Source organism: Azolla caroliniana, unplaced genomic scaffold (assembly GCF_043228905.1).
Source record: "Azolla caroliniana isolate FFs.n. ecotype wild unplaced genomic scaffold, voAzoCaro1.0.p SCAF_3, whole genome shotgun sequence".
In the NCBI taxonomy this organism is placed as follows: domain Eukaryota; kingdom Viridiplantae; phylum Streptophyta; class Polypodiopsida; order Salviniales; family Salviniaceae; genus Azolla; species Azolla caroliniana.
In genome coordinates, this window is record NW_028230438.1 from 25,154,415 (window position 1) to 25,181,225 (window position 26,811).

At 38.9% G+C, this 26,811-nt stretch overlaps 1 protein-coding gene across 8 annotated transcripts; it reads left to right on the forward strand.

Moving 5' to 3' along the window:
- The first annotated feature begins 335 nt into the window (after nt 1–335).
- On the forward strand, nt 336–26,619 carry SRT1 (sirtuin 1). Of its 8 annotated transcripts, none has more exons than XM_087317317.1 (17): nt 336–550; nt 6,272–6,301; nt 6,464–6,556; nt 6,640–6,759; nt 8,782–8,882; nt 9,439–9,547; nt 9,631–9,710; nt 21,670–21,748; nt 22,333–22,386; nt 22,986–23,082; nt 23,159–23,241; nt 23,309–23,376; nt 23,485–23,587; nt 24,394–24,462; nt 24,626–24,691; nt 24,768–24,842; nt 25,960–26,619. In XM_087317317.1, the coding sequence occupies exons 1-17, from the start codon at nt 452–454 to the stop codon at nt 26,266–26,268; spliced, it is 1,635 nt and encodes a 544-aa protein (XP_087173443.1). In that variant the 5' UTR covers nt 336–451; the 3' UTR covers nt 26,269–26,619. The 8 variants fall into 8 exon arrangements, 6 of the variants coding, with proteins under 6 accessions (XP_087173443.1, XP_087173444.1, XP_087173446.1 ...); XM_087317318.1 differs by having other exon boundaries at nt 24,626–24,664; nt 25,957–26,619; XM_087317320.1 differs by having other exon boundaries at nt 24,626–24,664.
- The last annotated feature ends 192 nt before the right edge of the window (nt 26,620–26,811 follow it).

Below are 26,811 nucleotides of genomic sequence, written 5' to 3' on the forward strand. Positions count from 1 at the left end.
AGTTTATGCTAGAATATATTATGACCAACGATTCAAATCAGTCACATAGGCCATGGTCACCGATGCAGGGCGATGGAGTCAGAAACACAAGCATTAAGCAAATTAATATTTGATAAGCGGCTCCGGGATGGGTTTCTCTCAGGGTGTGTCGAGCCAACAAGATATATGGTCACATACATCCGAAGGTGATCCCTCGCCCCCCGAGCACTTCTTATATGATCAAATGTTTCTTTCTCTCTTCATATACAAAAAAAGAAAGATCTAGGAAAACTCCCTCCCCACCTTAGTGGGAACTAAATTTTTACTACTGTACTGCTACTTACTGATTTTGCTGCCACATCACATGCAATGCATCGCATTCCTTTCTCATGTGCTGCGTTGTGCTGCTACTCGGTAGAGTAGAGGAAGAAACGACGAAGGAAGGTCGGTCTTGAGTATTCAAGTTTCAGGTATGTCTCTAGGTTATGCTGAAAAGCTATCCTACAAAGAAGATGTAGGGAAGGTTGGGATGCCCGAGCTCTTCGATTCCAATGCCTCTGTCCAACTCAAGGTAAAATAATGCTTTCCACAGGTCCTCATCTTCTTGTTTCTTTCTTCCGTTGATTGATTATTTAGACAGAGAGCGAGAGAAAGAGAGAGAGAGAGAGAAAGAAAGAAAAGACGGTATGACAACGTCTACCAGAGGCCAAAATCGTCCCATGAGACAAATCATGATTATGAACATTATCCATCTTGAAACAAAATCAAAAGCTCCATAGGTGCGGGCCTATGGAAGAAGTCAATGATATGCGATTTCTGTCACTTCATATGTGGTAGTATAACAGTTGATTCCTTATGCTTTTGAAGCTCGAGTAAGCTTTGGCTAAAGTGCCGTGCATCAACCTTATCCATTATTTGTCGAATGGCAGTGGCAGGTTATCTCTTCAACCTCCTTTTAAGAGTTGACCTATCGCTCTGTGAGCACTACGGGGCCTGTAGACGTCGATGTACCTCGGTCTTAATAGGAAACCATCATTTCATAACTTCATGAAGTGATATTTGTAGTAGGCCATTTTTATATGATCCAAGTTTTTTGCCTACAGAGTTGTCACAGGCCTCACTGGAATATCTTGCTCTGATCATCATTTTGGAGGGGTACAATAGGTCATCTTTGTGGGGAGAGTTATACGGTTTTCTTAGGGCTTGTTGCAATACCTTGCTCCATTCATAATTTTGGAGAGTGTTGTGTATCATAAGGGTGGCAAGTTCTTTGTGTTGAGACCATTGTCGTGGAACCTAAGCTTCCCTATCACACTACAATGCTTTTGAGATAGATGTGTATCCCTATGAAAAGGCCTGATAAATAATCCATCCTGCGTTATTCATAAAAAGGTTGCCTTATAGTGGGCCATATTTCTACCAAGAGATGTTGCGGGGCTAACCCATGCTACTACTTCCATGATCAAATTTAATGATATCAGCTAGGATCACTCTATTCTCTTCCACTTTAGTCAAGGTCAGATGTGGACAATCCAAGATATATTGGAATGGGGATAGTGTGTTTATTCTCATGCTATGCGATTGAAACCATTCTTGCGTTGCATCATACCAGCTATGATAATCTCCATGTTCTAGAATCTGTTTTGATGAGTTAAGTGCCAGTTTTCAGTACCTTTTCTCAAAGGGCTTCCAAATTCTTAGAGAGAGAAGGAAATGAAGTGCTGATCGGGCCATAAATTAGATGGCTGTGTCAACGCGCGTGCCTGTGCCATTTGAGTGGCACCATGAAGGACCTGAACTAGGGAGAATGTGATGCCGTGTGAGAAGATTCTTTAGACCGCCTTTTAAATCTCTTTGTATGAGGCCCGTTATATGTAATTAGTGATCAAGGACTCAGGCGAGGAGAAGGTTCTGATGGGCGAACGTTCCGAGGAGGTGGACGGTCCAAGGAGGTGAAGGCTCTTAGGAGACGAACATTCCTAGGAGGTGAATGTTCCAAGGAGGCAAACACTCTTCACTCTCTGTTTCACATGACCATAGAGTAAGAGTGGTTCACACTTGATTGATGTTAACCATACGATTTCAGGCTAAAGACACTTGATTGACACATATGAACAAGGTTTTAAGTCCCAAAGTTCACGCTTAAATAAGAATTAGCCATTTGACAAAATGGGTTCACCAAAGATTACCACAAATACAATGGTGTTTACAAAGATCTCTTTTAGTTTACACAAATAGGAGGGAACAACGAGACAAAGTGGTCAACCTTTGGTGTGGATCTGAGCTAAACGATATTATTGAGGCTTTGCCTACATTCAATGACAACACCGTCAAGTTGAAGTAGTGTCCTCGGGCCGAATAAGCTCCCTTCTGTAGTTGAAGAGCAACAAACCAAACTCGCTCCTTTGAAGCCGCCAACACACGAGCTCTATGTGGGGGAGAAGAAGACATCCCCCGAAGTTGAAGAGGAGATGGAGAAGAACTTAAGAATAACAAAAACTATACCTTAATCACAAAACCCTTCCAAAAATGTCGAGCTCCCGAAATGCAAGGGCGACAATCTCCGTCCTCTCCCCAAAAGCCGACTGCCCCAAAAGAACTCCTAAAAAAGCCCTCTTCCCCTCTTTATATATATATATATTTCTTTATATATAGAGGCGCTTCCTCTTGCAATAAATGCATACTATCCCCACTTTGCATTAAAAAATGAAAACTTATGGAATAATTCCTTTCTTCACATTGACAAACATTCGAACTATGCACCCCTTGAACTTAGTCAATAGCCCTAACCATTGGGCCATTTACTTTTTATTATTTATATTTGTTTTCCCTAATAGATATGTACATTTTTGTGGCTGCCCCCTTTTTGCCTTTTTCCTTCTTTTCTACCTTCGGGCATGCCACATCACAACACTTTTTCAAGTCCACCGAGTTTTTAGTTTTGTATGCCTATTCGGCCTATAGTTTAGGAGAAGTTATATATGTTGTAACAAAGATGTGTAAAGAAACACATCGAACTTGTGTTGAAAGTTTAATACCGTATTGGTTTTGGTGAGCTCTTTACAAAAGAAGAAGAATGAAATGAAGTGAGGAGTTATATTACTGTCTTCAAAAGGCCTAAGAGAATTATAAGACTTCGAGTGACATCGATTTGAGTCTTATAGAATGTCCCATAAAATAAAGCAAATATTAAATTTAACCTATCCTAGATGTTTCCCCTATATAACAAGGTTATGATCAAAGTACAATGATTAGGATTAGAATTAGAATTTTTATTGTCCATAAAGAGGCCAATATTGACCTATGGGACCAGAGTATACATGTGTTCGTGATATGTGTCTCCTTCGTAAAAAGGGGTATTCACACATTGAAGCACAATGTCTCTATGTGTGAATAAGGCATGCACATATGAGCTCAACCTTCTAGGTGGTGTCTTAACTATGACACTTAAGTTATCACTCCCGCTTAATATGTCATCATATCTTGAATGAATTGCACTATATGCCGAGCATGTGAAGAGCAAGTGACATTCATCCTCTACCATGCCTTCATTGCATACTTTACATGCCATCAAATTCGTTACATTTTGATACCATGATGTAACTTCAATACCTAACTTGTGAGATCGAGTGCGAAGTAGTGTGAGGGCTCTACGAGCATTACTGTCATATTGGTAATGAGATAAGGTTGGATACGATCAGTAGGCATTCTTGCCTTATATTGAGACCAACATTCAGGGTTGACATTTGCAATGTAATATTCTAGCTTTATCCTCTTAGCATCTTCCCATTTCATCCTTAGTGATTTCACCAGCCTTTCCTCAATCATTACATAATGCATACCATCGCCCGAAAGCTCTAAAAGATCATCCACACCCCATCTTTTGAACCGTTTTCTTATGTCAACAACCCAATCGAATATAGGAACCAAGGGGACAAGTTTTTGTAAAGGATAGAATGTGCGAAATGAATATATATATATATATATATATATATATACATACATACTGAGTGGATCATCCCATGAATGCTCTCATAGGATAACAATGTATGCATCAATGTCCTTTGTATTGGACTGCTTGGGGCATGATTCTTGAACTCGGGAACTAATGGTATGTTCATTCGATGTAGAATATGTCATCTATGTGATAATCACTGTATCCTTGGGCATATGGATGAACCAAATGAATTGCTCAATTGAGCAATATCTTTTTGTGAGATGCAATTGTGCTTGATCGGAGGTCTCTCGTGATGACCTCATGAAGAAGTCAACATCGGCCTTTGTACGGGCATTGGATGTCTACTCAGGAGAGACTTTTTAAATCTACTGAGCTCATGTCAAACACCCATAAACATTTCTAATAAGAGAAGTTCATGAGCCTGGAAGATGCACCAAATCCCACTAAAGAGAGGCAGTGGAAGTGTCCTTGGATATCATAGTACACATCACAACCATAGAGGTAGAGTTCCTCAGACGCAATTGTGATGTGGCATGTCCGAAGGTGTGAATGTGGGTAAAAAGAGGAAAAGAAAAGGGTTGAAGCATGTGGATAAAAAGGAAGAAAAGAAAATGTGTAACACGTGAGGGACAGAGAAAAGAAAGGGGGCAACAAAATTGTACATATGTCCTTAAGAAAATATTAACGTAATAATAAAATTGAATGGCCTAGTGGTTAAGGCCATTGACTTGGTTTAGAGGGTGCAGAGTTCGAATCTCTATAGTTCGACATGAAATTAATGAACATTTTATTCACTATAAAAGGAGGAGAAGAGGATACATTTTGGGTCTTCTTCCTTTTGGCGATTTGGAGGTATTTATCTTCGATTTTGGGGCTTTGGAGGTTTCTTCTTCGAGTTTTGCCTTGGGTGGTCTTTGCTGATTTTCGACTTCTTTTCTTCCTCAACTCTTCTTTGTATTAGGTCTTTCGACTTTGCTTGGGATTTTTTAGACATTTTGGAGAGGATGGAGTGGCCCAAGGACTCTACACCGATTCGAGGCATCGTAGCCGTTGGAGATAGTTGTGGTCTTGGTGGCCCACTTGACTTGCCATCATTGGAAGCTTCAACCCTTCCCCCTATTTTTGTCTTCGTTACTTATTTAGTGGTTAATGTTGTTGCCACCATTGTAATCATTTACATTGAGCATTTGTATACCCTATTTTATAAAGGGTTCATTCTTAATCTATTGTTTATGGCCTACAAAGAGGCCTTTTTGATCTCATTATTGTGTAAAATCATTCGTAATCTTATGTTCCTTGTGGTAATTGCTTATTTTGATCCTAACCTCGCACGTTAACCATTATAAGAGCGAGAGGAGGAAGGAGAGGAGGTCGTTGCTCCTTTTGAGTCCTAAGATCTTTCAACTCTAGGGAGCTTTGGACTCTAGAGAGCTTTTGATTCTAGTGACCTTTCGACTCCCACAACCTTTCAACTGTAGGGAGCTTTTGACTCCCACGGCTCTAGGGAGCTTTCGACTCTAGCAACCTTTTGACTCTTGAGAGCTTTCGACTCTTATGAGCCTTCGAGTCTTGTGACCTTTCGAATCCTAGGGGCTTTTGGCTCCCACAGCCTTGGAGTTCCCAAACGTTCGTGCCCTCCTAGTCCTTGCGTCCTACCTAGTCACGCTCGAGTAGCACACACACACGCGTTTACATGACAACGTTAGCTCTATATAGGCATTGTAATTGGCATTCTCTGCTTGGGAAGTACACCTCTTTGCCTCCTATTTCTATCTCCTACTGATGTGTTGAGGTGTGGTTCTATCCAATGGTGCATCTCAATCTATGAGATAGATGGATATCCACATCTCCAGGGTGTTATGAAAATCTATCCTCAGTGATATGGAGGAGAAATTTTTGATAGAAATATTTGTTCTTGTCTTCAAGAAAAAAAGAAAACTATTGTAAAAGACTTTTAAGAGGCCAAAATGGCCTATAAGACTGAATAAGTGATTACATCTTAAAATTGTTTTGTTGTCTTTGAGAACGACAAACCAAAATATACCTATCTATCTATATATTATATTAAACATAGGGCACTAAAGAATCTAGATATCTAAGAACTTAAGATTCTGAACTTGAGCAGTTGTGACGTGTACTATTTTCTATCAACAACTTCTCTCTATATGGGCTTCATTATTTGACCTTAGTTTGGTTGAAAATGTTAAATTCATGTGTTGTCAACAGTTTTTTCTATTCCAATGGCTGGATTTTGAAGCAATCAACCAAGTATAATTCCTGATTGTTTGACATGAATGTGCTGTGCCATTTGACGTTATTGTGTTTTTTTTGCAGATTGAAGAGTTGGCCAAACTCATTCAGCAGGTACTGCATAGTATTCATATTCTCTATAAAACAACTTAGGATCACCATGATCAATGTTCATGAGCATTTTATATCCGAACCAAGGAAAATGTACACCTACATTTATTCACATCATAAATAATCTGAATTTACTCTGAGATGTTTTATGTGGGAGATTTGCAGAGTAAACATCTGGTAGCGTTCACTGGGGCAGGGATATCAACATCATGTGGAATTCCAGATTTTCGTGGGCCCAAAGGGGTCTGGACCCTTCAGGTACTAATGCATTCTAACCAAAACGTAGCTGCTTAATACCCTGTCCTTTACAGAAAATTTATTCTGTAAGATGTGTTATCCAGCGTGAAGGAATGCCACTTCCTAAGGCAGACTTACCATTTCATCAAGCAAGACCAGGCATCACCCATATGGCCTTGGTGGCATTGCAACGCCTTGGAATTCTCAAGTTCATAATCAGTCAGGTCAGTTTGATGGTGATAATGATCATATAATTGGCGTTGGCACAAGCCATATTTATTAAGCTGTTATGCTTGATTGGTGTTGGTTACTCATGATTACATATATTCTAGGCAATTAGTTTTAAGAAACTCCATGGATGTTTTGATTGGAGTAAAAGCCTACATTGGGGAAGAAGCTTTTATGACCGGTTAACCTTCACACATATGGAAACTGATTTGTTTAGTTTTTGTTTGCATAAACAAGTGAGGGTGGTCGCAAATGATGGATCAAATTGGGTCTTAGATTCGGCGCATCCACAAAAGGTGAATCGTTTTTGGAGGTTTTGGATTTTTGGAAAGGAGATCAATATCTCGATTAACCTGGGATCCCTAGAACTGTATTGGAAAGTGTTTGTTCAAGCTCAGATAAAACATGTACCTTTTTTCAGATTTCTGTGAAGATTAGTAGAAAAATATTAGGTGTTAGATCATGGAAGGAATTGGCTACAAATGTTTTCTGGAGACTGAACGTGCTTTCTCCACAACATCTCAAGCAATTTTGGAAATGGTTGTGGGGCATAAAAATGAGTACGAAAATTGTTTGTTTTCGATGGTTGTCGGTTCATAGAGTTATATCAGTTAATGGTTGGCAAAAGGGGTGAATGCAGACAATATATGCCCTTTCTGTAGGAATCTAGTGGAGACTACTAAGCATTGCTAGTGGAGTTGTGACTTTGCGATGGAAATCCTCGAGCATTATGGGTGGTAGTACAAGATAAAACAATGGTATATGAACAAGAAGATGTTGCAGATGCTCTTGGTATGAGACATGGTCTGATGCGAAAAACAATTATACCTCTGAATCCACTAATAGAGACTGATAAACCATAAATATGGCAATTGCTAAGTAGTATCGCAATTTGGTATATTAGGAAGGCTAGATGTTTGAAGTTATTCCAAAATGTGGCTGAAAGATTTGCCCAGATAATTTCTGGGATTTGGATAGAGATTTTGCATAATCTCAGAGGTTCTTTGGATAACATATAAGGTAATACGCAACAGGCAGAGTTACAACGATTGGAGTTTCATGCCAAATAGGACAAATGAATATTTTATAGGCGAATTTCTGATAAGGTGGAGTGGTTCTACTTTACATCGAAGTATTTATTTAAGCTGACAATTAGAACTTAGTACGGAGTCATTACCTAAATGTACATATTTCATGTGTAGCCTTAAGACGTCTTCTTAATACTAACGTAGTTTCTTTCTTCGAAAAAAATACATTCTTCTTTTAGTTACATCATAAAATGTTGTCTTGTCTATGAGAACAACAAACCAAACTCGTATACCTAAATCTAGGGCACTGAAGAATCTATCTTTTCTTTGCTTCATTCTGTCTGGATGGTACATTATTATAGTTGGTAACCCAAAAGTGATATTTCTTGGTAAAATATAGTGACACATGAAGAAGAAGAATCCTAGAGTGAGATGCTGCCAACCACCATCCGGGGATATTGTAGTTGAGATCTTTAAAGTATCTCCTATGCTCCTAAGAATCTTGTTCATAAACAAGATGAACTTGACAACCACCTCCCATTCAAGGGGCGAGAATGGCCTAGCATCGAATAGAGGAACCTGCGGTGGCTTTCTTTGCCAATATTAGGTCAGTTCTTGACATTTATGACAGTTTGTTAGGGGTTCACAACAGGTGCTGTGACGCTAAAAGCTACGCACGTAGCATTATGTTTGTATACACATGTTCTCACTTGCACATACTTGTAATGGTGGACTCCCTCTGCTTTAATTAAACGTCATTAAACCCTTCTGTGGAGAGAATCTTTTTCTCTGCCAGGAAAACATTGCTGAGCTTAGTTGTTTGGTGAGTTCTCTTCCTGTAGTATTGATCTGTCAAATTCAACAGGCTACAGATTTGTTTCCTTCCTAGATGTGGCTCAATGATATCAAAGGTTTTTTACCTCAAGGATGACTGAACTTTACTCATGTCATCTGAAATATCACTAATTTCTTTATCACAGTTTTTTACAGAATGTTGACGGCCTACACCTGAAATCTGGGATACCGAGGAGTTATCTGGCAGAATTACATGGGAGCTCTTTTCGTGAAGTATGCTCCTCATGTGAAAAAGAGTAAGAAATGATAAATTTTAACACATCTTGATTAAATTAAAGACATAACATTGCTTCTGCAGTATTATGCATCTTTCTTATGAAAGTGATTGATGCAGCTGGTCAGTACACCATTTTCCTTGTTTCTTAAAAACAAAAAATCTGATTTCATACTAGCAGTTTGAGGTTCTTTATGCATATTATGCAGCTTTCTGCAATATTATGCATCTTTCTTATGAAAGTGATTGATGCAGCTGGTCAGTACACCATTTCCCTTGTTTCTTAAAACAAAAAATTTGATTTCATAGTAGCAATTTGAGGTTCTTTATGCATAATTCGGTACCTTTAGTTCCTATGTGTTAGGGGTTTTATTTGGAAGGACTCTACTTCATGTAGATTTTTTATATGAAATTACCAACACATTTTGAACTAATCCATGTTGCAAATGAGTATTACCTTATATTAAGTCCCAGTAATGAGTACTAAGCAGTTTTCAGTAATTTTCTTTCAAGACTAGTTCAGATATCATCAGTCCTATTCAGGGTGCATAATTGTGAATCACTGTATTTTAAATCAGATATATTCGTGATTTTGAGGTGGAAACCATTGGCATGAAAGCCACAGGGCGGCGATGCTCTCAACCAAGATGTCGTGGAAAATTGAAGGACACAGTTTTAGACTGGGAGGTCAGCAACATGTTAATGCGATTAATAAGTAACAAAATAGTAGGAATTTTCACGATTTCATATTCCAATTTATGTGTTTGCAGGATGCACTTCCTCCAAAGGAATTACAGCCTGCTGAAGCACATTGTAAAGAAGCTGATGTTGTACTTTGTTTAGGAACAAGGTATTTTACTATCTACATATGCAAGCTGCCAACCTTTCATAATTCTCATTCTATTGCTAGTAATTTGATTTCAATTCAAGCACTATTCTTAGTAAAGATGTGCAGAAATACCATGTTCCAATTATAAGGTATTCGAAGGTCCGGGCCTTCTTTCCCAACACAAGTTGTTCATGAGTCATGGAGAACTTTTGTATTTTCTTCACTCTCATCTGATCCTGACAAAAATAAGTTTATTTTGCTAGTAATTTGTTTCTTTTTTAATGATTTCTACCGATTGAATTCTCTTAGTTATGGCTAGTCAGTTCCAACAGCTAGTTAGCCCAATGGCCAGATCTTGGCCTTTATAAAGAGGAACTTTCTCCTCTTGTAAAGATGAGCGATCTCTGTATTTTCTCCCTCCTGTTGTGGCTTACCGATGTATATTATTGGACAAATGTGCTTTCTCATTTTTCTATTTGGTATCAGAGCATAGATCTGCCCCTCTGCAAAACCCTAGATCCACCCCTCTGCTGGTATGATAGAGATTGGAACAATGTCCTAGTATCCAAGAGAGGAAAGGGGGCTTCTCCTTTTGGGATGACATTGCTATGTGATTGAGAGGCGACTTGAGAAAAGAAGTCAGAAGAGGAGAGCAGAGATAGGCTAAGTTGAGAAGATGGATGAGGTGTTCTCAAAATGAATGAGAATGAGGTGAAAACATTGGTGAAATACATGAAGTAGGCTGAGATTGTAGCATCTAGAAGTGTGATAGGAACACAACCACCACCTCGACTTGAACTCCTCCCAATTGAGTTCAAACTCGATGAACCAGCCACGTACTTGATCTGGTCGCGTCGGATTACGGGTGCCTTGGCAAGGATAAGCCTTGACGGCTACCTAACGGTGGAAGAGAAAGAACCTCATGTTAAAATGAGTAGTGAATGAAAAGCATGGAGAGCTACCCACATGTCTTTGTATACGTGGCTTCTCAACTCCACGGTTCCATCAATCACCACAACTGTTGATGGAATTTTAAGTGTGAAAGAGATTTGGGAGAAATTGCAAAAGACATATGCTAGGAGGGGAAATAACATGAGAGTATTTCAAATCGAGCAGGAGATAGATGCCGTCTGGCAGGGAGATAGGATGATTCAGGAATATGCCATAGAGCTGGAGCGTCTATGGGTAGAATATGATCATTTCTCGCCCGTGACAGTGTGCAATGATCCTCAATGTAAGAGCAAGGAGGTTTTTGCCCAAAGAAGAACCATGCAATTTTTGAAACATCTCAACCCATCGTTTGATCAAAGAAGGGCAGTTCTTCTAGCCAAGGCTGAAATTCCCACACTTCATGAGGCAATTGCGATTATGATACAGGAGGAGAGTAGAATGAAGCTGCTCGCTGACACCACCGGACTTCCAAGGGTACGATCGGCACTAATGGTGTCGAATTCGAGTGGAAGTGAAAATCGAAAATGCTACAATTGTTGTGCAGCTGGTCATTTAAAGAATGCTTGCTCTAAACCATGTAAGGAGAGAGAATATGGAGGACGTGGACAAACTAGAGGTCATGGTCGAGGGGGCCGAAGAGGTGGAAGAGGTCACCAAGCAAACTTGATGGTAGCAGAAGAAGTGGAAGGAACTAAGGTGGTGCTCACTGAAGAGAATCAAGCTCTCTTAGAAATACTTAGGAGGAAGCAAAAAGCTGCAAATGATACTTCATTCATGTCAAGAGGTAACGTTGCCACCTATGCTCATTCGGCCACAAGTACTAGCAACAAAAATACTCTTGCCTCTACACCAGAATGGATAATTGATTCTGGTGCATCTAGGCATGTGATAAGTAATGTTAGTGAATTCTCCTCGTATACTCACTTATCAATGCCAGAAAGCATTCAAATTGCTGACGGTACAACCTGTAGTGGGTATAGGTACAGTAAAATGTACCAACTCTATGACATTGTCTAATGTGTTGCATGCTCCTTCTTTCCCGGTAAACTTATTATCCATAAGTTGTATCATACACCAACTAAAATGTGTTGTTTCTTTTGATATTCCCACGGTGATATTCTAGGAGAAAGGGATAGGTCGGAGACTTGGGCCTGGTACAAGGCATAGTGGACTATGGTATTTGGATCTTGAAGGGCTGGATTCAGCATTAGCATATATGGTAGAGGGAACAGATGTAAGGGGATCTAAAATGAGTCATGAGGAGTTGTTGATACTTTACCACCAATGTATGGGACATACTTCTTATGGCGTTTTGAATCGGGTGTATCCACGCCTTTTTGAAAAGGCTGATAAAACAAAACTTGTTTGTGATGCATGTGAATTTGGTAAGCTTACTAAAAGCTCATATGCTAGTTCAGGTCATAGGAGTTCCCATGCATTTGATGTAATACACTCCGATGTTTGCGGACCATGTTCCACAAGTTCTATTAATGGATATCGATATTTTGTCTCTTTAATTGATTGCTTCTCTCGTGTGACTTGGTTATATTTGATGAGGAAAAAGAATGAAGTATTTGCTTGTTTTAAAGATTTTCGTAGAGCAGTTCAAACTCAATGTGGTGCAGTAGTAAAAGTTAATGGAACAGAGTATGCTAACATAACATTTAGGGCATACCTCTCAGATCAAGGAATACAACATCAAACTACATGCCTGTATACACCAACACAAAATGGTGTAGCAGAGAGGAAGAATAGACATTCTCTAGAGGTAACAAGAAGCGTGATGATTTCTATGAATGTTCCAAAGCAGCTGTGGGGATAGGCAGTTTTGATGGCTACTGCATTGATCACTAGAATGCCCTCTAGAGTATTGGAGTGGAAGTCTCCATGTGAGTTGTTGCAAGGGAATAACCCTAGAATCCTTCCTTTGAAGGTGTTTGGATGTGTGTGTTTAGGACAGTAGAACATCTATAGGAAGACTTGATCTTAGAGCTGTGAAATGTGTATTTGTGGGATACTCTGCCACACAAAAAGGCTATGTTTGTTGGAGTCCAATAGAGAAGAGATTATCTGTGAGCATGGATGTGCATTTCAGAGAGTCAGAGCCATATTATAAACAAGTGGTAACTTCACCCTATGGTGACTTAATTGAGACTAAAAATATGAGGGAAGGAGATAATGGTGAGAGGTTGCTAAAAATAGGATCAATTCCTTTACTGATCCCTACATCAGCTGAGAAACAAGTGAACGTAGGAGATAAGGAAGAAGAAGGAAAAGTAAAGAAAAATGAGAAGGCACATCTGTGCAGTAATATACATTGGTATGTCAAAATAGGAGGGAGAAAATACAGAGATCACTCATATTTACATGAGGAGAAAGTTCCTCTTTAGAAAGGCCAAGATCTGGCCATTGGGCTAACTAGCTGTTGGAAGTAACTAGCCGTTGGGCTAGATGTTATAACTTTTAAACATTCTCAACACTCCCCCTCAAGATGGGCGAAAAATATCCACTAAGCCCATTTTGTGACACAATCTAGTAAGACTTATTGGCCCAAGTGCCTTTGTATGACAATCTGCTACTTGATGTTCAGTAGAAACATGACTCAATTTTAATATTCCATTATCAAGCTTTTCCTTGATAAAGAATTTGTCGATTTCGATGTGCTTGGTCCTATTGTGTTGTACCGGATTGTTGGCAATGCTGATTGCTGACTTATTGTCACACCACAACATCATCTGATTTTCCTGATTCACCTTTAGTTCTACTAGTAGAGTTCTCAGGCATAACATCTCCGCAACTCCTATAGCAATAGCTCTATACTCTGCTTCGGCTGTTGACCTTGCTACTACTGACTGTTTCTTACTCTTCCAAGAGACCAGATTGCCTCTAACAAACATACAGTATCCTGATGTGGATTTCCTATCATCAGCACAACTGGCCCAATCAGAATCACAATAGCCCTCAATGTTAAAATGACCATGTTTTCTAAAGATTAATCCCTTCCCCGGGGCACCTTTGAGATATTTTAGAATATGGTACACTGCATCCATATGATCTTTCCTCGGATCATGCATGTAGCGACTTACCACACTTACTGCAAATGAAATATCTGGACGGGTGTGAGTCAAATAAAACAGCCCACCTACCAATCTTTGATACCTTTCACGATCAACTTTCTCTCCTTCAAGTTCAGTTAGCTTGATCTTTTGGTCGATTGGAGAAGCTACGGGCCTACAACCCAACATTCTAGTTTCTGTGAGAAGATGTAATACATATTTTTGTTGAGATAGAACAACTCCTTTTGCTCCACCCTCAATTCCAAGAAAGTATCGTAGCAATCCTAGATCCTTCACCTCAAACTCTTTACCCAATTGCACCTTCAGTTGGGCAATTTCTCCTTCATCGTTACCCGTGATAATTATATCATCCACATACACAGTAAGTAATGTAGTATGCTCCTTGTGTTGTCAAAAAAACACTGTATGGTCTGCATTCGTCTGTTGGTATCCCATACCCACCATAGCCCTTCTTAACATGTCTAACCAGGCTCGAGGAGATTGCTTCAGTCCATAAAGCGACTTTTTTAGTATGCAAACCTTACCTATTGTTTGAATTGTACCAAAACTTGGGGGGACATCCATGTACACTTCCTCCGTCAACTCTCCATGAAGGAATGCATTTTTTACATCTAATTGATGTAATTTCCAATCCTTATTCACTACTAAGGAAATAAGTGTTCTAACAGTGCTCATCTTCACATCAGGTGCAAAAGTCTCATCGTAGTCAATGCCATATGTCTGACAATATCCTTTAGCCACCAATTGTGCCTTGTATCGATCCATTTTTCCCTTTGGGGTCTGTTTTATTGTAAACACCCATTTGCACCCAACCGCCTTCTTTCCTGGTGGTAGTGACCCAATCTCTCAAGTTTTGTTCTTCTCAAGAGCAATATCATGAGGAAAACCATAACGATTAGGAGGGACTCTTGCATTACTGCGAGAGGCCCATATCACCTCTGATTTTTGGGTTTGGGAGTTCTGTAGGTATTTCAGAAGTCGAGGCAGGTCGGGACTAGGGATCGGCAATGGTTCAGTTTAGGAGTTTTCAAACCTGAACCGAACCAAACCAAACCAAACCGATTTATGAACCGGTTTGGGAAACGGCTTGAAAACCGGTTTGTGAACTGGTTTGGGAGAAAACAACAATACTCTTACATTGAATATTGAACTTCATAACACAATTCTATTACAATTTATTATTGAACTTCATAAGACAATTCCATTACAATTTATCATTGAACATTCCCCCTCCAATATGCTCCAAATGTAGAATGGTTACAAGGCTTAGAGAAAAACAACAAGAAAACATAAAATGAGAAATTCATTGTTTGTGTCGATGGACTGGTCACTATTTGTGTCGAGAGTCCTATTACCTAAGTCGTATGTCTGTGTCAAGAGTCCTATTGCCTAAGTCGTCACTCTGGAGTCTATGTGTAGACAATAGACTCGGGACTCGTGACTAGTTAGAAGTTAAAACTTAGACTTGAGTCACCACTATTTAGACTTGAGTTAGAACTTAGACTCGTGACTAGTTATTAAGTCTTTGAAAAACCAATGTTCGTTCAAGTAACATGAAAATCATTTATAGGACGGAAGTGATATGGCCCAATCTAATTCATCTGGAAGACCACGATGTCTGCCCAATAGCATTACGCAAATAAGGAATTACTAATTAAATCACTTAAACGTCTTGGACGGCTTGAGCCGGTTTGGCTCGGCTCAAGCCAAGTGGAGCCAAGCTCAAGCGTAAACCGAGCCGCTTAAGCCAAACGGTTTAGGCTTGAGCCGAGCCGTTGCCGATCCCTAATCGGGACATGGAACTTGATGGCACATGTGGCATTGAAGATGTGTTCATATTTCCGTCTTTCTGCCTCCTCTTCCTTTTATACACCTTTAGCTCCCAACACATATAGGCTACTCATCTTCGTTTCCTTCTTCTTCCGTACCTCCTACGCTCACTTGTTTCTCAGCTGATGTAGGGATCAGTAAAGGAATTGATCCTATTTTTAGCAACCTCTCACCATTATCTCCTTCCCTCATATTTTCAGTCTCAATTAAGTCATCAAAGGGTGAAGTTACCCCTTGTTTATAATATGGCTCTGACTCTCTGAAATGCACATCCATGCTCACAAATAATCTCTTCTCTACTGGACTCCAACAAACATAGCCTTTTTGTGTACCAGAGTATCCCACAAATACACATTTTATAGCTTTAGGATCTAGTTTTCCTACAGATGGTCTACTGTCCTTTACAAAACACACATCCAAACACCTTCAAAGGACGGATTCCAGAGTTATTGCCTTGCAACAACTCACATGGAGACTTCCACTCCAATACTCCAGAGGGCATTCTATTGATCAATGTGGCAGCCGTCAAAACTCTACCTGTCCCCACAACTGCTTTGGGACATTCATAGAGATCATCATGCTTCTCGTCACCTCTAAAAGATGTCTATTCTTCCCCTCTACTACATTTTGTTTTGGTGTATATGGACATGTAGTTTGATGTTGTATTCCTTGATCTGAGAGGTATGCCCTAAATGTTATGTTAGCATACTCTGTTCCATTAACTTTTACTTCTGCACCACATTGAGTTTGAACTGCTCTACGAAAATCTTTAAAACAAGCAAATACTTCATTCTTTTTCCTCATCAAATATAACCAAGTCACACGAGAGAAGCAAGTCACACTCCTCATGACTCATTTTAGATCCCCTTACATCTGTTCCCTCTACCATATATGCTAATGCTGAATCCAGCCCTTCAAGATCCAAATACCATAGTCCACTATGCCTTGTACCAGGCCCAAGTCTCCGACCTATCCCTTTCTCCTAGAATATCACCGTGGGAATATCAAAAGAAACAACACATTTTAGTTGGTGTATGATACAACTTATGGATAATAAGTTTACCGGGAAAGAAGGAGCATGCAACACATTAGACAATGTCATAGAGTTGGTACATTTTACTGTACCTATACCCACTACAGGTTGTACCGTCAGCAATTTGAATGCTTTCTGGCATTGATAAGTGAGTATACGAGGAGAATTCACTAACATTACTTATCACATGCCTAGATGCACCAGAATCAATTATCCATTCTGGTGTAGAGGCAAGAGTATTTTTGTTGCTAGTACTTGTGGCCGAATGAGCATAGGTGGCAACGTTACCTCTTGACATGAATGAAGTATCATTTGCAGCTTTTTGCTTCCTCCTAAGTATTTCTAAGAGAGCTTGATTCTCTTCAGTGAGCACCACCTTAGTTCCTTCCTCTTCTTCTGCTACCATCAAGTTTGCTTGGTGACCTCTTCCACCTCTTCGGCCCCCTCGACCATGACCTCTAGTTTGTCCACGTCCTCCATATTCTCTCTCCTTACATGGTTTAGAGCAAGCATTCTTTAAATGACCAGCTGCACAACAATTGTAGCATTTTCGATTTTCACTTCCACTCGAATTCGACACCATTAGTGCCGATCGTACCCTTGGAAGTCCGGTGGTGTCAGCGAGCAGCTTCATTCTACTCTCCTCCTGTATCATAATCGCAATTGCCTCATGAAGTGTGGGAATTTCAGCCTTGGCTAGAAGAACTGCCCTTCTTTGATCAAACGATGGGTTGAGATGTTTCAAAAATTGCATGGTTCTTCTTTGAGCAAAAACCTCCTTGCTCTTACATTGAGGATCATTGCACCAGAATCAATTATCCATTCTGGTGCAGAGGCAAGAGTATTTGCGTTGCTAGTACGTATGGCCAAATAAGCATAGGTGGCAACGTTACCTCTTGACATGAATGAAGTATCATTTGCAGCTCTTTGCTTCCTCCTAAGCATTTCTAAGAGAGCTTGATCCTCTTCGGTGAACACCACCTTTGTTCCTTCCTCTTCTTTTGCTACTATCAAGCTTGCTTGATGACCACCTCTTCAGCCCCCTCGACCATGACCTCTAGTTTGTCCACGTCCTCCATATTCTCTCTCCTTAGATGGTTTAGGGCAAGTATTCTTTAAATGACCAGCTTCACCACAATTGTAGCATTTTCGATTTTCACTTCCACTTGAATTTGGACCATTAGTGCCGATCGTACCCTGGGAAGTCTGGTAATGTCAAAGAGCAGCTTCATTCTACTCTCCTCTTGTATCATAGTCGCAATTGCCTCATCAAGTGTGGGAATTTCAGCCTTGGCTAGAAGAACTGCCCTTCTTTGATCAAACGACGGGTTGAGATGTTTCAAAAATTGCATGGTTCTTCGTTGAGCAGAAATTTCCTTGCTCTTACATTGAGGATCATTGCACATGTCACAGGCGAGAAATGATCGTATTCTGCCCATAGACGCTCCAGCTCTATGGCATATTCCTGAATCATCCTATCTCCCTATCAAACAACATCTATCTCTTGCTCAATTTGAAATACTCTCATGTTGTTTCCCCCTTTCCTCTCTTGGATGCTAGGACAGTGCTGTTCCAATCTCTGTCATACCAGCAGAAGAATGGATCTAGGGTTTTGCAAAGGGCTGATCTAGGGTTTTGCAAAGGGGCGGATCTATGCTCTGATACCATAAAGAAAAATGAGAAGGCACATCTGTGCAGTAATATACATTGGTATGTCACAATAGGAGGGAGAAAATACAGAGATCGCTCATATTTACATGAGGAGAAAGTTCCTCTTTATAAAGGCAAAGATCTGCCCGTTTTTTAAACATTCTCAACAAAAAGAGGAACCTATATGTGTTGGGACTCAAGCTGAGGGGGAGCTAAAGGTGTATACACGGAAGAGGAGGCTTAAAAATGGAAATATGAAAACGTCTTCAGTGCCACTTGTGCCATCAAGTTCCATGTCTCGACCTGCCTCGACTTCTGAAATACATATAGAACTCTGAAACCCAGAAATCACAGGTGATATGATTTCCTCTCCTTCTCCTATAGAGGTTAGGAGGACCTCTCGTAGTAATGCAAGAGTCCCTCCTGATCGTTATGGTTTTCCTCATGAAATTGCTCAAATTATCTCTTATTCTAACATATCAGCTACATATAGAGCATTCATTGCACAATTAGACTCTGTCACTTTACCCAAGTGTTGGCAGGTTGCTAAAGAAGGTCCAAAGTGGAAAGCAACCATGCAAGAAGAAGTCGGAGCTCTTGAGAAGAACAAAACTTGGGAGATTGTATCACTACCACCAGGAAAGAAGGCGGTTGGGTGCAAATGGGTGTTTACAATAAAACAGACCCCAGAGGGAACAATAGATCGATACAAGGCACAATTAGTGGCTAAGGGATATAGTCAAACATATAGCATTGATTATGATGAGACTTTTGCACTTGTAGTGAAGATGAACACTAATAGAACGCTTATTTCCTTAGCAATGGATAAGGATTGGAAATTACATCAATTAGATGTAAAAAATGCATTCCTTCATGGAGAGTTGATGGAGGAAGTGTACATGGATATCCCCCGGGTTTTGGTATAATTCAAACAATAGGTAAGGTTTGCAGACTAAGGAAGTTGCTTTATGGACTAAAGCAATCTCCTTGAGCCTTGTTCGACAGGTTAAGAAGGGCTATGGTGGGTATGGGATACCAACAGACGAATGCAGACCATATAGTGTTTTTTTGACAACACAAGGAGCATACTACATTACTTACTGTGTATGTGGATGATATAATTATCACGGGTAACGATGAAGGAGAAATTGCTCAACTAAAGGTGCAATTGGGTAAAGAGTTTGAGGTGAAGGATCTAGTATTGCTAAGATACTTTCTTGGAATTGAGGTAGCTCGTGGAGCAGAAGGAGTTGTTCTATCTCAGCGAAAATATGTATTACATCTTCTCACAGAAACTGGAATGTTGGGTTTAGGCCCGTAGCTTCTCCAATCGACCAAAAGATCAAGCTAATTGAACTTGAAGGAGAGAAAGTTGATCGTGAAAGGTATCAAAGATTGGTAGGTGGGCTGTTTTATTTGACTCACACCCGTCCAGATATTTCATTTGCAATAAGTGTGGTAAGTCGTTGCATGCATGATCCGAGGAAAGATCATATGGATGCAGTGTACCATATTCTAAAATATCTCAAAGGTGCCCCGGGGAAGGGATTAATCTTTAGAAAACATGGTCATTTTAACATTGAGGGCTATTGTGATTCTGATTGGGCCAGTTGTGCTGATGATAGGAAATCCACATCAGGATACTGTATGTTTGTTAGAGGCAATCTGGTCTCTTGGAAGAGTAAGAAACAGTCAGTAGTAGCAAGGTCAACAGCCGAAGCAGAGTATAGAGCTATTGCTATAGGAGTTGCGGAGATGTTATGCCTGAGAACTCTACTAGTAGAACTAAAGGTGAATCAAGAAAATCAGATGATGTTGTGGTGTGACAATAAGTCAGCAATCAACATTGCCAACAATCCGATACAGCATGATAGGACCAAGCACATTGAAATCGACAGATACTTTATCAAGGAGAAGCTTGATAATGGAATATTAAAATTGAGTCATGTTTCTACTGAACATCAAGTAGCAGATTGTCTTACAAAGGGACTTGGGCCAGTAAGTCTTACTAGATTGTGTGACAAGATGGGCTTAGTAGATTAAAAGTTATAACGGCTAGTCAGCTCCAACAGCTAGTTAGCCCATTGGCTATATCTTGGCCTTTATAAAGAGGAACTTTCTCCTCATGTAAAGATGAGCGATATCTGTATTTTCTCCCTCCTGTTGTGACATACCAATGTTTATTATTAAACAAATTTGCTTTCTCATTTTTCTATTAGTGGTATTTGACTTGTGCACATGCACCTCAGGGATGATTTGTAGTTCAGAAGTATAGCAGATGGGGCTTCAAAATATGTCGCTACCCATGCCGTTGTGGGAGGCCAAAACTGTGTCGCCCTATCGAACCACCGTTGACCTTTAATAAGGACGTTTGACAAATGACAGACAGCATATGGCCGATCTGTAACCCTTCATATATGGCTGATCTGTTTTGGCTCAGACAACCTCTTGGGTTTGTGTATCATAGTGGCTGCTGTTAGCTTCTTGAGTACTTGCCAGCTGGCTGCTGAATTTGTGTGCGCCTTTGGGAGTAAGGGTAGGCATGTGAGTGCAATTTCTGGCAGTTGAGCTCGTTTAGTGGACCCAAAATTAGGCAAGTTCAAGGGTGGTTGTTTCATGGTTTATCTCAAGCCTTGTTCCAAAAGTTCTCACACAACGGCTTCTGGCTTGGGAAAATACACCATTTGGGCACTCAGCACGATCATACACTTGCTTGCTGGAGCTCAAAGTGTCTATCATACTCTTGAGCTTTTTGTCACCCAGATTTGACCTTGCATTCGTGTTGCTGAATTACTATTCAGCATGTTTCAAGGCACAGCCATTGGAAAAGATGGCTCAAGACAGTCAGATGGTACTATCGGATGGGATATCAGATTCAAAGATTCAAAGATGTTCCAATGCTATCGCCCTGATAGAAAGAATATAATTGTGATAGGTCTGATTCTACTGTGATTCTGTCATGACTGGAGATGCAGATGACCGGAAATTGGTATCTAGCTACTATTCTATTGACATCCAGAGAGTTCTCCGGTTCATCTCTTTCATGAATGGAAGCGGAATAGGGAGGTGATCGGCTGAGGCTATTAACCGAAGTATTGAGTGATTCCAGATAATTATGCAAATCTGCTCATGAAACAGTTTGGTTAGTTTCTGTAACAACCTCCATGCATGCCCTAAGTGAATAAAAATGGAAAGCCCCCTTTCTCAACAGGGGGCTGGGGCATTAGCTCAATTCATATTTCTTTTGGTTCCTATTGATATCCCATATTTGGGTTGCCTAGGCTTAATATGGGAGAAAATCATATGGTCGATTTGAATTCTCTTAAAAAGTATTTATAATCCTTCTCATAACTTATAACATCGATGTTTGTATGATCACGTTTCAAAATCATCATTTTCCACATACATTTTCTAATGGAATTCTGTGTTAACATTCTAGTTTGCAGATAACACCTGCATGCAATCTTCCTCTCAAATGCATCCGAGCAGGTGGAAAGATGGTCATTGTTAACCTTCAGGTACGTCTAAACCTGGAAGGGATGTTTACAGATTGATTTTATCATTGTCCTAGGAAGGTGGAAATGTGCTTGGATCATAAAGAAATTGTGTAAGCAAGGACATATGCTCTTAGTGCGATAACTCATTTCTACATCTGTTGACTGGTAGGGTGGTGTCATCAGGGGGAATGCCTTCACAAGCTATATAGGTAGGCATCTTTTTGGCACTTCACATATCAGGGCCTGGCGCCAATGAGAAACTAGGATCCCTTGAAAGTCTCCTAAGACATGTTTTGCAGTGTTTTCTTGGCTGACTCTTACGCTTGTTTACCATGATCTGTTTATCTACTTCACTTTGGAGCTACTTATCAAACTATCATAATTAATAAAATGGGCATCAAGTCAACATAGAAGAAAGGTTTTTGAGTGATGTGAACGAGGATCATACTGCAGGACATACACTTCTGCAACCTCACAATATGGGAGATGATAGAAATTGTATTTAAGAATTTGTGCATATGGGTAGTACTAGTCCAGTACATTATGCCATTTTCTTGTACGGTATAATGTTTTTATGTTGATGCATTTCGTGACGTTTGGTACAGGCAACTCCAAAGGACAAGAAAGCATCCCTTGTTATACATGCTCGTGTTGATGAAGTAAGTGTGCTGGAAAGTTAAAAATTACGAGTTTAACACAAATTACTTCAGCAAATGCTGTGTTAGAAACATGCAGGACACACACATCCTGCTTTAATAGCAGAGTTATACTACTGGTCGAAATATCTGCATGATATCAATATGGTCACGATATCCTTCAACTATAAAGGATAAAATTAAAGAGAATGAATATTCTGTTCAATAAGAATATGCTGTTCAATAACATAAGGATCATCAAAAGGATATGGAAATTTGCTATGCACGATCATCATTATATTCCTCTCCATTAGAATACACAGAATGAATTATGAGACTATGTAGAATGCCTCTTAAAATTTTACTTGAATTCGTATCAAAATTCATGAAGCTATGGTCATAATTCTGCATGTAGATCGAGAGACAACACCTTCCACTGTGTGGTCTCCCCATGTGGCTTATCTATGCAGTGTTCTACAAAATAAGCTAATGACAAAAACATCATTATGGCCAAAAGTAGTCTATAGCCTTAAAACTTATTACACCAAAAATAAAAGTTTCTTACTCTTGGGTTTGAAATTTTAGATATTGAGTGTTAGATTCAGAAAGCTCTTTTCTTGCAGGTTATTTATGGAGTTATGAATCAATTATGCTTACCGATTCCTCCCTTCGTTCGCATTGACCATGTTATGATAAACTGTGTTTTTGCACAACAATCAAGTAGATTTTAAAACATGTTCAGATTCTGTTTACATCTTTTCTTGTGTTCTTTATCTTAATTATGGAGTCATTACAGGGAACCATACTGTACATTGGACACTACATGTTAGCAGCTCACATGACAGAAGAGCTCCACTTCCATTTATTGATTCAGTTGAGGTAAAAATGTTGCAAATGGTTACAGATAAATTAGTTTTAGTTTCATTTATCATGTTTACGTTTTCAGGTATTATTTCCTGATCGACCAGATCTAACGAGTGCTGTAATCAAAGAGCAGCCTTTTATTTTGAGAAGGTGATCCTCTGTTCATATCATGGATAAGACCATCCAGAGATTCCATGCTTTGGATGGCAAGTTCACGTATTACTAATTAAGTTTTACTTTGTGCTTTCTATGCTGTAGAAGTACCATGAAATGTGAGAACTTTGATGTTCTTGTAAAGTTGCAGTTCGGAGATGGTTGCATGTGCAGCCCTGTCACTATACGGCATCCCATGAAATTAGGGGTGCGTATTTTATTTATAAACTGTGCATTTGTAAACATCAAAATTCTCACATTTCATGTTGTTGACTATGGGTTTGATATAAATGCCTGTATGCGATTTGTGAAACTGTACATTTCTTAGGCATGCATGTAGTTGTTGGCATTCCTAAGCATTTCATTATGCGATGTTGTCTCCTGAAACATGTTTCAAATTTTCCACACACAGTAGCTCTCTTTGGTTAGGTACAAATTGTTTTTTGCTTTATTTTACCAGATTTAAACAGAACACCGTGGATATAACTTTTGGTTTAACATAACATTATATTATTTCATTTTCCTCTCTTAAAAACAAGATGATGCAAATTCACAATCAGAGAATGAATAAATAAAAACTATTTATGTATTATGTATATCAAATATGCCTTATAAAGGCATTTACACATTGCTAATATCCCTTGATATCTTGACTTCATAAGTTCAAACGTTCCGCCATATAAATGTCTTTATGAGTCAAGATACCGAGATCAAGTACGATCATTTCAAAAATTCACAATGGATTCCGGGCAGTCATATGGATGTAATATTAGTCTTAGGCCACTTTTTCGTTTTCAAAACATGATGGGTAACCTGGGTAGATTTGCAAAGTAATAATTTTTTTTAATGGAAACACAATTGCTAAGTGAGCTATTTTATGCGATAGTAGAAAAGCTCATTTTCTGAAGCTCAAGTTGTACATTTGTCAGAAAAGGCAATGTGTCTAAGTTGTGCTTTGCATGTTACATCTTGTGATTTCTCTAAGTTACCTCAAGTTTTGGTAACCTTTTCCAGGATTTTGTAAGGTTATCTCATAAGGATAAGACAACCAAGGCTTGCGGAGGTGTAAATGAAGAAAATGTGGTGAGAGCGTATATGCTGCATTCAATCTAATTGTGTTGGAACTCTCAACTACTCACATAGTCTTCAGGAGTGTACAATTACATGCTAAAAGGAAAAGCATTGCCTCTTTGATGAATTAGTCAAAAGCAACCAATGATGAATGAATATATGCAACTTTGAATAGGTTCTCTCAACAAATAAAAAAGCACAAACTGAAGAGCAGGTAGAACCAGAGATGGACAAACTTGAGGTGTTTATATACTGGATTATCCTTTTTTTCCACCAAATTCAGTTCAGGTTTGCTTGATTGATTGAGTCATATACAGGCTCTTCAAAGAACACCTATCTCCAATGAGGATGAACTGGTCAAAGTTCCTGCAAATGTGAAGGAAGAAAATTTGGTAAGAGATTGCTTACCCTTCATCCTCAATCCAGCTGGATGTAATATTTTGTCGTTTACATTTGCGTTATTATTAAATCTTTTGTGCATTATGTTTTCCATGCACAAATATACATCTACACCATACTAAGGCTCTCAAATAGGAAGATTGTATGATAGTTACAGAAAAATCTTGAAACTAGTTATAGGTAAAATATGAGTAGCTGTCAGCAATGGTTTGATTCAGTTTGGTAGTCTCAAATTCAACTGTTCCAAACTAAATAGTTTTAAAATTCTGAAATTTAAACCGAACGATGAAACTGTTTCAGGGATTTCCAAGCTCAAACCAAACAGTTCAAGAGATTTACAAACCGTTAAGCCACAGTTTTGCACAAACAATTATTTTGTGATAACTTTTGCAAGATTCTTTGACAAAGAGTTCTCCAACCAAAAATCTCAAATTCTCTAACAAATAGTTTGTTTATAAAGTGAGGAAAAAGAAAATATTGGATCTAAAGTGTTATAACTTATTATGTTAATAGGCAATGAACCAAATAGATATTGCAAAAGCCTCTTCCTTGAAATAGATATGAGAATCAATACCAAGAGTTATTACCATAATTCATAGGCTAAGAGCTAAACTATGTCATGGCATAATATGTGAAACCTTGTATTGCCTGAAATATTTGTGCTTGCACCTGAATATGAGATATTTGCATCGAATGAGATTTCCCCTCCTTGCAAGGGACAGCTTGGAACTGTTAAGTATAATCCTTAGGATAGATGCATTAAATTAGGTCAGTTTCCAGTTTTGTTCCTTTCGTTTTTTTCTGATAAATAAATCAGATGGAAAAGATCTTGGTAACAAACTGTTTAAATATTTGAAACTTCAAAATGTTTTCATATTGAAATTTAGGATGCATATGAAACATTGGATTAGTTGGATCTTCAAAGCAGCTAAGCTCAGGCATTATGATTAACTAACCCATTTGAATCTTTTTTGAAAATCAATGTGTTTTCATCGTTTTTGCATGCTTGGATATGCATTTGAGACATTGTTTTGTATGTTGTTTCTATCCATTCTGGTTTTAAGTGTTTTAAGGATAAAGGATTTTTGTTTTCATTGTTTAACTTAAGAGACTATTTTCAAGGAGTGTGATGACAATAGCAAAGAGGATAAATTGGATATCTTGAGGAAGCGTGCAATCGAAGATGATGTACTAGGGACAATAGTTCCTTTAAGCTGTATGGAAAATAGAGCAGCCTGTGCCATGGAAACGGAGTATGCTATTGTAACATGCATTTTGAGATACAGAAATCCACTCCAAAGTGATGCTATGACAACTGGAAGTCAAAGTATAAAACGTTGCGGCGATGAAGGGGAAGAAATTCATGAAGAAAGTAAAAGAAGAAAGAAGATGAAAAAATCATCTTACAAGAACAAATAAGAGAAAATGAAAGAATACATTGCATATGCTATTTATACATTTTGCCCATAGTTATGCATTTGCTCCCAAACCTTAACTAATTACTTCCACTCTTTTTCTTGTGGTCATTGACTTTTTGTAACCCTTTGGCTGGTTGTCGTTGACATTCTTGTACCACTAGGCATTATACCCTGTATACCATTTGATGATACTCTACGTTAATTTGAAGCTTATGTATTTTTGTATGTTAACTGAAGATTTGTACCTATATTTTCCAATAACATGCATTAAGTCATCAAAAAATCTAAAATTTTTGCTAGACATGATGCATGCTGATAATTTATGAATACATATCCATAAAAATCTCATATGGTTGATGTCAAAATTATTCTTTGAATACAACAAATTGTATATAAGTGTCCAAGAAGAGTTAGCTTGGCTGTTGTACATATGGTGGTTCTAAGAAGTTCAAGCATTTCATCTTTAGCAACCAATGCAAGGGGTGTTCTCGAAATAAGAGAGATGAAAACAAATAAAGAACATGAGCAAAGCTTTATGTAGATT

Excerpts from the sequence above, each read along its gene's own strand:
- SRT1 (XM_087317316.1), top strand. The coding sequence starts at position 452 with ATGTCTCTAGGTTATGCTGAAAAGCTATCCTACAAAGAAGATGTAGGG. Across the intron at positions 21,749-22,332 it reads TGGTCATTGTTAACCTTCAG|GCAACTCCAAAGGACAAGAA; the intron begins GTACGTCTAAAC and ends CGTTTGGTACAG. Across the intron at positions 23,588-24,393 it reads GGCATCCCATGAAATTAGGG|GATTTTGTAAGGTTATCTCA; the intron begins GTGCGTATTTTA and ends AACCTTTTCCAG.